Genomic DNA, 13,233 nt, shown 5'->3' with positions numbered 1-13,233 from the left:
GGGCTTGGGGACTGCAGCCCTACAGGAAATAGTTTTTCAAAACTGCTACGTGTGGCATTTCCTACAATGAACTTAAAAATGGAACAGCTTTAACAGGAGCTCAACAACAAGTGAATGCCAAACTAGTCAGTTATCCAGGTCTTTACAATCCATATCACTAGCTGCTATTCAACAGTTTCGGTTCTAAGGCAGAAAGCCAAATGATAAACAACACATAAGGTTTGGCCCTTGCCCCAGGTCTGGTCAACAACTTCCTTGGAAGGAAAATATCATAGATAAAAGCTTTACTACCACAATTTTAAACTCCCAGGCTTAGAAAATAATCACCAGTTTGAAAGGTTTGAATCTGTCTTACCCCCAACCAATGTTAACACTGCCTTTTTCTCTCCAAGCTCCCAACTCTTCAAGCACCTGACTATTGCAAATAGAAACACCAACCCAAATAAGGTTAAATTTTAAATTTATTAAATTGTCATCTTTGTATCATCTCATTTCCCACTCTCCTCCTTACTTTCCCCATAACAGGTGCTTGCTGGAAGGGAAAAGGAAATATTGTTATAAAGCTTTTTTCAACACACCTGAACACTTAATGTTAGATGTTAACATTATTATGTTAATGTTACTCCCAATTTACATATAAGAAATCTGAGATTCACTAATCATGCCCACGTTGTAAGTGAAAGAACAGAGCCTGAAAGTCCCAGTTTAGTGTTCTTTCCACTACTAGCAGACGCAGGTTCTTCATATTTCTTTCATCTCTGTTGTCAGAGTGTTTTTAAAGCCCTAGATCTTTAAAATTGGTACTGTTGACTCTCCAGGCTATTTCCACATAAATTAAACATTTCTTTCCAAGTTTGTAAGTCCTTACCTGTGAAGTCAACCTTTCCATACAGGTCTTGAATCTGAGGAGCTAGGCCTAGTTTGAACAGGTACAAACTAGAAAACAAAATATGCAAAGAGTTAGGCCTTCCAGCCATACCCAGCTGCTGCTCTGAAAGGGGAATATCAGCGTAAGGGAGAAAATGGAAACATTCTGAACACAGAGACCTCCGGCACCTATCACAGTCCCCTTTGCAGTTATAATACTTTGCCTCAGAGCTTTCTTTAGTTTTACATAACAGCACTGTCCTAAAAAGTCACACAATATAATGCAAACAGCACCGGACTGGGAGAAATCAGTAAACACAAATTCAAGTCCCAGTTCTGGCACAAATTCAATGTGAATATGTTAACGTGAATGTTAATATAATTAATATCAGTGAAGTCTCTTCATTTCTGCTTACCATGCCGTGATCAGTAAGTTTTATGTAACAAGACATTTTTAAAAAGGCTCATGAAAATGATTCAGATAGCAAATCTTACTTAAACTGAATTCATATTATTGATGAAAAGTTTAATCCAGGTAAATTTAAGAGTTTTAAATAAAGCACATATTATGTATTTTTACTCTTTAGATTAGGAAAAAAAATCTACTAGACTCTAAGCTTCACGAAGGCAGGGATAATACAAGTCTCACTCACCAATGTCTAGCTAGAGCCTAACATTATATTAATAAATATCAATATTTCACAGATGGAGAAATAAACGTCCACAAGCCTGTGTTAGGTTAAGTGGATTCTAAAGTCCTACAAGATTCAATAAATTAGAAGCCATCAGAAGGGCACTTTACAGAGACTGACATGAGCAAGACACTGACAGCCTTACAATAAGGGAGGAAATAAAAAATATATAAGAATCATAGAAACTTAATAGAATGGTCTAAAGTTATTGCAAATAATGTACAAACCTCAGTATCATCTAAATACATACATGCATCATGCATACTGCATTCATAGAACTGACTAGAATTTAAATTATATATAATAAACCCAAATGCATGATATAAAACAAAAAACACATTGAGTATTCAAACACATTAGAATTTATACATCCAGGCCAGACATGGTAGCTCACACCTGTAATCCCAGTACTTTGGGAGGCCGAGGCAGAAGAACTGCTTAAGGCCAGGAGTTTGAGACCTGCCTGGGTAGTGTAGTGAGACTCCATCTCTACAAAAAAATTTAAAATTTAGCTGGGTGTGGTGGTGTGCTCCTATTATAGTCCCAGCTACTTGAGAGGCTGAGGCAGGAGTATTTCTTGAGCCAGGAGTTCGAGACTGCAGTGAGCTATGATCACACCACTGTACTCCAGCCTGGCTGACAGAGTGAGGCCCTGTCTCAAAAAAAAAAAATAAAAAATAAAAGAATTTATACAACCACAGCAGCTAGTCATTTTCTCAGAGAAGTACAAGTATAAATCATATGTATATAATTAAGTCCTTTTGTTCTTTAGGATAAAACGCTCAAGATGGAACTACATAAAGTTCCTCTCTCAGATGATTTTAAATCTTTTCAAAAAACTCTCTAAAGCAAAATAACTTTCTATATGTGTAATATGTTCCCTTATACATTTTTCTCCACTAATGCAGCCCACCTGCATTCTAAATCAGTAGTAATATTTTTCTCCAAGAATTTATTTTATTCCTATTTGGAAATAGCAAAGCAGTTGCCATGTTTTAAGTCCAGGAATGTCACTTTCATAGCCCCAGGAAGAATGAGTTAGCTTTTAATGTCTTTCAATGGTAGATTAAAGATGCTACAATGTTATCACTGGTTGATATAAAAAGTAGAAGATAAGACATGGCCACCATCTTTCTTTCATCTCTCTTTAATTATTAGGTAGTTATTAAGAGTATTTTAAGGAGCTACTGGAGCTATGAATGGATTCATAATGGGCACTTAGGTCCTCTCACCCAGAAACAAAAGTACTTAGCCTCACACCTAAAACTTACAAACCTTAATGGTAAACAGCATTTCTGAATCTTTGTTCCAGCTCTCCCATGCCAATTTTTACAAATAAACTATTAGGTACCTATAACTTCAGCCTATAACTGAGATTAGATTTCTTTTTCTTTTTTTCTTTTCCTTTTTCCTTACTTAAGCTGTACTTTGTAGCAATGGGAAGCAGTAAGCTATGTTAACCTATCTGGATTCCAATTAGATTTGCTAAATGCAGAGTAACCTAGAAATCACTATACTAATCTCCAAGATTATTAATAAAGACCCTTAAGCACTGCAGTTCATTAGAAAATAGAATGTAGTACAGGTACACAGTCCCTTATCTAAATTCTTTTGGCCAGATATGTTTGACTGTAGAATTCCTCAGATATTAGAAAAGTTTTACAGTTTTACAGTGTAGAATTTCTCAGATACTAAAAAGGTTTTACAGTATTATAAATATATTCCCAGCAAACCCTGGGGCAGCACCCCCAATCCAACATATTACTTTTCTGCAGAGAAATATTCAAATAATACTATGTAGATAAATATTCTAAATAACCTGAATTATCAGGTTTTGCCAACAAATGAACCTGCATCAAACTTAAACAACTTTCAGAGATCCTAGGTTTTTTTTAAATTTAGGATAATAGACTATGGGCCTATTTAACCCCTAAATCAGTTCTTAGAATAGCCAAACATCAGGGGAAGTGGAAAGAAAGTATACAAATATATTCAAAATAATGGAGAACTGAGGAGTTATCTGAGAGTGAAATGTTATCTGAAAAGTAATTTAGTATGACTGAAGTACAGTTATTATCTCTGGAATAATGCCAATCAAGATTTTTTAAAAAAGGGCAGGGAGAAAACAGGGAGATAATGCTTCTCTGTCACTGGTGATCCAAAGGGAGATGGTGCCTTACCCAATACAATGAAGTGCAACCTGCCTTGAACACTGTTGTGTTTTATGGTAAAAGAGGCTCTGAGCAGTTATAAACACATTCTACGTTTTATCAAATGTTGCCAACTACCCTTCAGGAAAACACCATAAGAAAGAAACCATAAATCACGAACCAGAACACATTGCTCTCTCTACATATATACTTTCTAAGCACAGATTGCATATTCAAGAGAAATGGAAAACAATGGTGGACTTCCTCTCTTTCTCATTCTGACCCCATCATTAGAAAGGCACAGTTAAGTCTGCATCTCTAGTTCAGAGAATGCGAGGCCTGGGACCCAAGTTACGTTGCAGAGAGTAGTGGCTACAAAACTAGCAAGAGAAGGATTCTGCCAGCTTAGCCTCTGTACCTGCCAAGTTCACATATCCATTCTAGGTACAGCCCTCACAAGGTTATCAACACAGACTTCAAGTAACACAAAGCCAATCACAATACCCAGAAATAAGCCGATTTTGGCTGAGACACGTACATTTGAAATTGCTACACTCTCAATATAAGACATCCACTAGTCCTCAGCTATATTCATTCTTTTGTGTGTTTCACATCGATCCCAGTGATACCAAAGATCTAATACATGTCTGATCAAGAAATTGGAGATGACAGTTTTCTTATCAATCAATATTATACATACATTCACACATGTAATCAACATTTATTAAGCAAACATACAGGATGCTATATAAAAAGAGCAGCTCAAGCAAAAAAATCTCATATTCAAATCTTACTCACTTCTGCCATCCTCTCCTTTAGTCCTATGGCCATCAAATAAATTTGCTTAAATACTTCCATAGCACACTACAGGGTGAGCACCCAAATCTGAAAATCCAAAATCCAAAATGCTCCAATATCTGAAATTTTTTGAGGGCCAACATGATGCTCAAGGAAAATATTCACTGAAGCATTTCAAGATTTCAGATTTGGGGTGCTCAACCGCTAACTATAATGCAAAAATTCCAAAATCTGAAAAAAATCCAGTATCTGCAACATTTCTGGTCCCAAGCGTTTTGGATAAGGGATACTCATCCTGTATGAGCATCAACATCCATCCCATCCCACTCTCCCTCCAGCATACCACTTTTTCCTCTAAATTAGTACCTTGTTGATTCTGGGGACCTGAAATTAAGTCATATTTCAAATGTATCACGAAACTGTGGGAAAAATTATACTGTTTCAGTTCCTAGTATCATATTTGTGTTGGTATAAAATTATTTAATGAATGAACAAATGGCTCAATAATGGCAAGGACCTAGATGACTACTCAAAAGAGACCAAACCCCAAGTGAAATGCATAGTTCACAGAAACCCTCTATCAATAATGAAAGATTATACCATAGTTTTAGAACCAAAGTATCTGCTATTATGGGAATACATAAATTCCTTCTTTATACTCCCTAGAAAAAAAGCAGCTGTTTTTCACTATTTTGTTAGGATAACAGTATTCTATTTGAAAATTCTGAAACTAATAAAAAAAAACTTTTTCATCTTACACTATGGATAAAAAACTGTACACTCAATTCAGATGTTATTCCTAAATTGCTTATTTTACCAAGAAAATCTGATTACCTGAGTGCATGGATACAGTAGATACATCTTGGCATGTTCTTTCGATCATAGATATCTGTAGTTTCTGGGTAAAAAATCTAGGAAGAAACAAAAGAAGTAAAGTATCCATCCACTGTGTTCATTTGACATTCACCAATCATCAACAATACAAATAAAACTATGGACAATTAGAAAACATTGTTGGTATTCAGCAAATAACTTCACTAGGGTGAACAGACATTTCATCGTAAGTATTTCAAGGGATAAAATGTTATAATACAGAATGAAAAGTACTACTTGGAAAATCCCTATTTGGTCAACCCACTGAATTTCATTAGGTATGTGAAGGTGATTTACTTATTTCAGACCCAGACACAGGCTCTAGTCCAGTTTAAATCAGTGGCAAGTGTATGAGGCTTAAAGAACCATACTCTTCGTTACTCTCTACCATGCCTATATGGAGTAATAACAATGAACATTTACTAAGTGCTTTAGTTTGGGCAAATTGCTACATTTAGACATTGACAAAAACTGTAAAATATTAAAATGTGCTATAATGCTTGGGGGAAATAGGAAGATACACAAATGAAGTAGCTAGAAGAGAGGATGTACATGGGAATGTGGAAGACCAGCACTTTCCTTGGTAACACTTACCACAATCAATCATTTGTGTTTATCTGTTTGGCTACTCCAACAGAGTACAAGCCACATGGAAGCAGGGACTAGATCTGTGTTATTCACTGCTATATCTTCAATACCAAGCCCAGAGCCAGGGTCATGGAAGCAGCTGTATATGTGATGAGTTAATGAATGAGGTAGGATAGGAACAGAGTAGGTTTAGACTGGGAATAGCCTTGAATTTCAAGACCTATTCTCATAGTAATGTGACACCACACAATTCAATCTGTAATTTAGGGAAACAAGGAGCAACAGTGGATTGGAGAAGTAAAAGACTAAAAAAATGAGGTCCTTAAAATGTAAAGAATACATTTCTAGAAAGTAACAGAAAAATAAGCATGGGTAGATAGGATAAGATCAGATTATTATGAGCACCTTGAAAGTTAGACTAGGTTCTGCCGGGCGCAACGGCTAACGCCTATAATCCTAGCACTCTGGGAGGCCGAGGTGGGTGGATCGTTTGAGCTCAGGAGTTCAAGACCAGCCTGAGCAAGAAGTCACTATCTCTACTAAAAATAGAAGGAAATTAGCTGGACAACTAAAAGTATATAGAAAAAATCAGCCGGGCATGGTGGCACATGCCTGTAGTCCCAGCTACTCAGGAGGCTGTGGTAGAAAGATTGCTTGAGCCCAGGAGTCTGAGGTTGCTGTGAGCTAGGCTGACGCCACGGCACTCTAGCCGGGCAACAGAGTGAGACTCTGTCTCAAAAAAAAAAAAACAAAAAAAAAAAAAGGTAAGTCAGACTAGTTTGAACTTGATAAGCAGGACATAAAGAAGTATCCTAGCTTAGAAGCTAAGGATAAAAACAGACCTTCAGGAAGATCTGACTGGACAGGACACAGGATATGCTGAATAATGAGATTAGAGCTGAGAAGGCAAGCTGGGAGGCTGCTATAACAGTGGATGGATAAAAAAGATATTTCAAATAAATGGAGATGGCTTGGAGAATGACTGGATTTAGAGGTCGAAGGTATATGCAATGTTTTGAGACTGGATGACTGAGAAAATGGTGACATGGTACCATTTACTATAGAGGAGGGGAAGTTCACTTGGGAAGAAGATAGATTTAATTTTAGATATGAAAAATTCTAGGTGATATTACAGAAAGCTATCCAAGGAGAAATGCCCAGAAGCCAATTGAAAATACTGTGTTTATCTTATAGCAAACAGTCTTGAGAATAACTGAAACCATGAGAATGGCAGAAAATATCTAAAATAAAGACTGCATCTTAAGGAATGTCCATAACTAGGATATGGAAGGTAGAATGAAGAAAACAGGACTAGTATGGCAGATTAGAAACAATTTAAAAAATCAAAATCAAAGTAAGAAAATAGGTCAGGCACTGTGGCTCACGCCTATAATCCTAGCACTCTGGGAGGCCAAGGTGGGAGGATGGCTTGAGGTCAGGAGTTTGAGACCAGCCTGAGCAAGAGCAAGAGCAAGACCTGTCTCTAGTAAAAATAGAAAAATCAGCCAGGTATGGTGGCGTGCACCTGTAATCCCAGCTACTTGGGAGGCGGAGACAGGAGAATCGCTTGAGCCCAGGACTTTGAGGTTGCTGTGAGCTAGGCTGATGCCACAGCACTCTAGCCCAGGTGACAGAGAAAGACTCCATCTCAAAAAAAAAAAAAAAAAAAAAAAAAAAATTTCAACTATTTCAGAGAAAAGGTAGCCAACAATACCAATTATAATAAAGAGTTAAAAAAGGATAAGAACCAAAAAATTATTGCATTAAGTTTCTACAATTAGCCTGTATGTACCATATAAAGAGATTAGGAAGGAACATCCCAACAAACACTATCTATGTATTGTCAATTATATATCATACATTATGAGCAACAATACATTTTTAGGCTAAATATCTTTAGTTCATATTCTCAAAAGGAATCATGTAGGGTAGACAGTTCGAGGCTTATAGTCCTGATTACCATGTTGTCCCTGAAAGCCTTTAGTAAATACTATGTTTGTTGCAATTGTGGTCCAGTACAATACACTACTGTTAGTAAACAAAAAAAAGTAATAAAATTATATCATTAAAAAAGCATTTTATAGTAACATTTCTAGCAACAGCAAATATTAAAAAGCTCTTAGTACCATTCAAAAGTGGTTAAATTGTCACTGCCCACTGGCAATATACTACATCAAAAACAGGAACAGGAAGTTACAGGTGCATAGTATAATATTTCATACTACATAGTATTTTATACCATATAAAAAACAGGAACGGGAAGTTACATGTGCACAGAAAGGCCAAGCAGCTGTAAGAACAACATATTGCATTTCCTGATATTTGTGGGGCCTAATTCTCAAATATCCCAGTGGCAAGGAAGAGAACTTCAGCACTTGCTCTGAAAAAAAGAGGACAAAGGCTTGTCTTCCGCAAAGACTCAGCTCTAGATTGAACTCACTTCAACAGCTATATATGCAACAATGAGCTTGGCACTATGTAAATCCCAAATATTCATGTCCAATTGGTTTTAGTAACCTTCTGATATTCTACACCTCACTTTTTTTTTTTTTTTTTTTTTTTTTTTTGTTGAGACAGAGTCTCACTTTGTTGCCCAGGCTAGAGTGAGTGCCGTGGCGTCAGCTTAGCTCACAGCAACCTCAGACTCCTCGGCTTAAGCGATCCTACTGCCTCAGCCTCCCGAGTAGCTGGGACTACAGGCATGCGCCACTATGCCCGGCTAATTTTTTCTATATAGATTTTTAGTTGTCCATATAATGTCTTTCTATTTTTAGTAGAGACGGGGTCTCGCTCAGGCTGGTCTCGAACTCCTGACCTTGAGCAATCCACCCGCCTCGGCCTCCCAGAGTGCTAGGATTACAGGCGTGAGCCACCGCGCCCGGCCTACACCTCACTTTTTAAAAATCTTTTTTTTGGTTACACAGATTTGGATTCCACAGGAAAAGTGTAAAGAAAATAAAAATCACCCCTTAATCCCATCACATGGGAATGAAAATCCTATCTCTTTACAGATTTTTTCCCCAAGGATACTCACTTTATTTTTACACAAAACTAGTGATCTCATCTTAGCCAGAACACAAACTCTTATAATTTTAAACTGGTTGCCCCCCACCCACCCCCACACACACACTTAATACATCAAAGACAACTTCCTTTGTTTACACAGGTTAATAACCTTTTTAATGGCACTAGTATTTGACTGGCTATAACAATTAATACCCCGAGTGAAGAAACACGTAGTTTCGCTATCGACTGTTTTCTATCATAAGCAATGCCTTTATATATATATCTTTTTGTGCTTGTCTGATTGGGTTTTTTGGGTGATAAGTGGAATTCTTAGGTCACATGATGTAAAGAAAAAAAGAAATCAATCAATCAATCCATGCCTCCAAGAGTGACAATAGAGCATGGCCTTTATGGTAGGACTGGGTAGTTAGAAATGGCAATTTCACTAAAAGCAGCACTAGATACACTCCTGAGCAAACAGTCAGAGGATTCACACTACCATATCAAAACTACAGCCATCACCAAAAACATATGTAGGAAGTAAATGTCATTATATTACCTTCACAATTTAAAATATAAAATGACCCTTCATACTCTCTACAGATTTCTAAAATATTTCCTGTTTCCTAAAGTCAAATTTTAATGTAACAACTTTGTGAATAAATAAAAAACACTGAATTTGTACACTTTAAAATGGCAACTCTAACAGTATGTGAATTCTACCTAAGGAAAAACAGTTTTAATGTAAGTCTCCAATATGATGTAGTAAAAGTAAATATCATCATGAGGAATTTCTCCAGGGTGAGGTGAAACAGTTATGAGGAATAGAATAGAAAAAGAACGAAACTATTTTCTAAATCAAATAGAAGAAAGAGATCTTTTAGTATTTAAAAAAAGAAAAATCACCAAACAGTCTGAGAATAACTTAATAGGTAGAATGAGAGCTGTTATGCCAAAACAGCCAGAAGTATGACTATGAAGTAAGTTACCTTAGGCAATCCAATGTCATCCATGGCATTCAACCACTGAATCACGTTATCAGTGTGTCTGAAGTGGAGGCCAGTTGCCTGGAAGAAATAAAAATACCATTAGGCACTGGTGGCTATATTGAAGCAAATACTAAATAGAAAGTCTCCTTGGAAAAGTTTCCTTGTGACGCTTTAGAAGATCTCCTTAAATATGAGGTCATTGTGCTCACGTTCTATTACCAAGAAGCCAAATCCACATCTCAGCTCCTCTCACTTCAGAGCCAGCTGGAGAACCTTCCTGTGTGCAGCGTGTTCCACAGAACACAGGCTTTGGAGGTAAATTATCTCGGATTCAGTTCCTGACTAGGCCATTCGCTGGTGATATTGGGCAAATCATTTCACCTTTTAATCATTTCCCCCATCTAGAACACCTATTTGATATGTTTTTGTAAAGATTAAGTGAGATGGTGCGTGTGAAGTAATTAGTGTGGTGTCTGAACACAGAAGATACAAAATGACAGATATTACAAAATGTATCAATCAGGACTTAGATGCTACACTTAGAAATACTTGCTTCTAAACCTCCATGTCTGCTATTTTTGAGCAAGATTTACTCTCAAGAGGGCACAAAGACTTTAACTGTTGCTGCCAAGTTTCCACTTTCCTTTGCTATCTTGCTATTCTGTCAACAGAACAACTCAAGTTGTCTTCAGAAAAACTGTTTATTTAAAACTCAACATTTAAATCTTTGCTTTTGATTAAGGAAAGTTTCTGTTTAGCATGTTAATTTTGGCTAAAGACCTACCTCTTCCTTGTTCTTTTAATTTAAACATAAAATGGAAAAATTTCTTTCGACACCATCTGCAGCCTTACTCATTCTGAGTTTGGGCCCAGTTCTTACCGTAGACCACTCTTACATTTGCTCCTGGTTATGCAATCCTCCACTATCTTTTATACTCATCCTTTTTTTCAAATAAGAGTTCACAGGTAAGCTCCCTATAGGAGCTCTGTAGACATAAGAATTTGGTCCTGTCAACATCCCAACTTAGCTAAGCAGTCATCATTGTCTTTTTTTTTTTTTTTTCCTTTTCTTTTTTCTTAGAGCCCTGGGCCACAGGAATCAAACCCTTTCACTTATCTCAATTTTCTGAAATTGGATCACTTTCCCATTGTACCTTGAACTCCAATATCATAGAGTGATGTTTCTTCCCACAGTTGCTATTACTTTCAACTTGCCAGCAAATCTCAGTGTTTGGTGAAAATTAGATTTAAAGTAGTAGTTCCCCTAGTTATCTCCTCTACCTTCTAAAGAAAACCTCAGGGGACTGTTTTTTGCCCCAGGACTATGAAAACTTCTAGATATACACCATCATAAGAATTCTACCAGAAATATAGACAGCTCAAGTTCTTTTACTACTATGTCTTGCCTTTGCACTAACTTCTCCATCCTGCCAGGCATTTTAAAGGCTATATTTTGTTGGAAAAAACATACCTTACACATATTTCTCAATAACTCTCACACAGAATAAAGTATGCTAACCTTCTCGCTCTAGTTTACAGAAATCTAAGCACCACGTAAGGAAGGACTCACCTTGTATCTGGTCTGCTCTCGATCGTAGATTTTTTTCAGGGACACCACTTTGGGAGAGAAGAAGTTTCCTAGTTTGGCAAGGTAGACCCCATTCCTAAGTCCCTCCTCCAGTTCCGTGGTGGGAGGCAGATCTTCCCCCAGGCATGCTTCCATCCACCTGCACAAAAAGAGAGAGGACAACGAAAACAGAGAAGGGAGGTCAGATTCTTCCTTAGAGAGTTGAAGCTTAATTTCCACTCTCCCTAGAGAAGTTTAAGTCCAACCTAGCAACACTCTTTTACAATCAGTCCCACATACATGCTAGCCCTGGCCCGGTGAGATCTCAGAGGCAGGGAACTTGGGAACATTCCTGAGCATGAATACCACCTTCTCCACCCCACTCTCCTCCACTGCAGCAACACAGCCAGCTGGCTCCCCAGATCCTGGCTGCCCCAGGAACTTCAGACCCCTTTCCTCAGTCCTCAGGTTACTCCCTGAGAAGTCCTAGGAAAAACCATTTGAAACTGAAGCCACCCTCTCAATTGGGCAGAAGCTTAAATTTGTTGCTGATGTTCTTTTCCAGCTTCAGAATTTAGAATCCACAGTGAATTTCTATGTTCAGGTTTTATGCACGTTTGGGGGTTATCAAAACAGAGTCAATTAGCTAAAATGCTGAAAGAAACTCCTATGGAAGCAGTAAATAGTGAATTCTTTAGTGTTTTTCAGAGGCAGGGAAGGGAGGAAAGGAAAAGAAAACTGTATTTTTCCCCTTGAATACTTCTGATGAGATTTCAGGGAAGCCTAAGATAAAGCAAAGGAAAGTTTAATTGTGTATATTTTCTACCAACAGAAAGGTAAGTAACCAAAAATCATTTACGGCAATGGTTTTTAACCACTTTTTGAGCCGTAGACTCCTTTGACTGTGTGGAAAGCTACAGACACTTCCCCAGAAAAATGTACATATATTTAAACTTTACATGTAATTTCAGAGATTTCATTGACTTTATGAACCCCAGATTAAGAACCCCTAATTTGAAATTATTCCACTCAGTTTTACAAGACTGATATTATCCTCACATTCTTCATTATACTGGAAAAGAAAATTCCCAAAACACCGGATGTTGCCTGGTCTGGTTTACCAAAGTAATAAATCTTTGAAAAGGCAAATGAAAAAAAGGTTCAAGATACAGCAAGCTGAAATAAAAACAAGATTTACTGCCACATAAAAATTAGACATGTTTATTGATACACAGAAATTTAAATTAAAATACAAATAAAACTGGAAGAAACACTTGAATATGCCCTATATATACATACACATATATCCACAAAAATGAATGAGAAAAACACTAACATAGCCAGGCACGAGGGTACATGCCTGTAGTCCCAGCTACTGGGGAGGCTGAGGGAGAAGGATCTCTTGAGCCCAGGCGTTCAAGGTTGCAGTGAGCTATGACTGTACCACTGCACACCAGCCTGGACAACATGCAAGACCCCGTCTCTTAAAAAACAACAATGACAAAAAACACTAACATACCAACAAAAATATAGGCTAAATAATATGTAAGTGTGTTATGATCCCATTTATGTGTTTTATATATTCTTTACATTAATAAAATTGCTATAGAGTATGAATTTATCATACTTTTATAAATTGTTACTTTTATAATTCAGAATAAATTTCTTGTATTAAGTCCATCTGAGAATACTATTCAGAATCT

The 13,233-nt window shown here is 37.1% G+C and overlaps 1 protein-coding gene across 1 annotated transcript in view; it reads right to left on the bottom strand.

Moving 5' to 3' along the window:
• IQGAP1 (IQ motif containing GTPase activating protein 1) overlaps positions 1 to 13,233 on the bottom strand; it is a 97,748-nt gene that overhangs the window by 56,618 nt on the left and 27,897 nt on the right. Inside the window, exons 3-6 of the mRNA XM_069466585.1 lie at positions 11,534 to 11,690; positions 9,964 to 10,041; positions 5,342 to 5,418; positions 869 to 936 (exon numbers count right to left, since the gene is read on the bottom strand). Coding sequence (XP_069322686.1) covers positions 869 to 936; positions 5,342 to 5,418; positions 9,964 to 10,041; positions 11,534 to 11,690 — 380 coding nt within the window. The remainder of the gene's footprint in view (positions 1 to 868; positions 937 to 5,341; positions 5,419 to 9,963; positions 10,042 to 11,533; positions 11,691 to 13,233) is intronic.

This window comes from Eulemur rufifrons, chromosome 3 (genome assembly GCF_041146395.1).
Source record: "Eulemur rufifrons isolate Redbay chromosome 3, OSU_ERuf_1, whole genome shotgun sequence".
Taxonomy (NCBI): domain Eukaryota; kingdom Metazoa; phylum Chordata; class Mammalia; order Primates; family Lemuridae; genus Eulemur; species Eulemur rufifrons.
The sequence above is the reverse complement of the archived record's forward strand: the minus strand, read 5'-3'. Positions and strand labels throughout refer to the sequence as shown.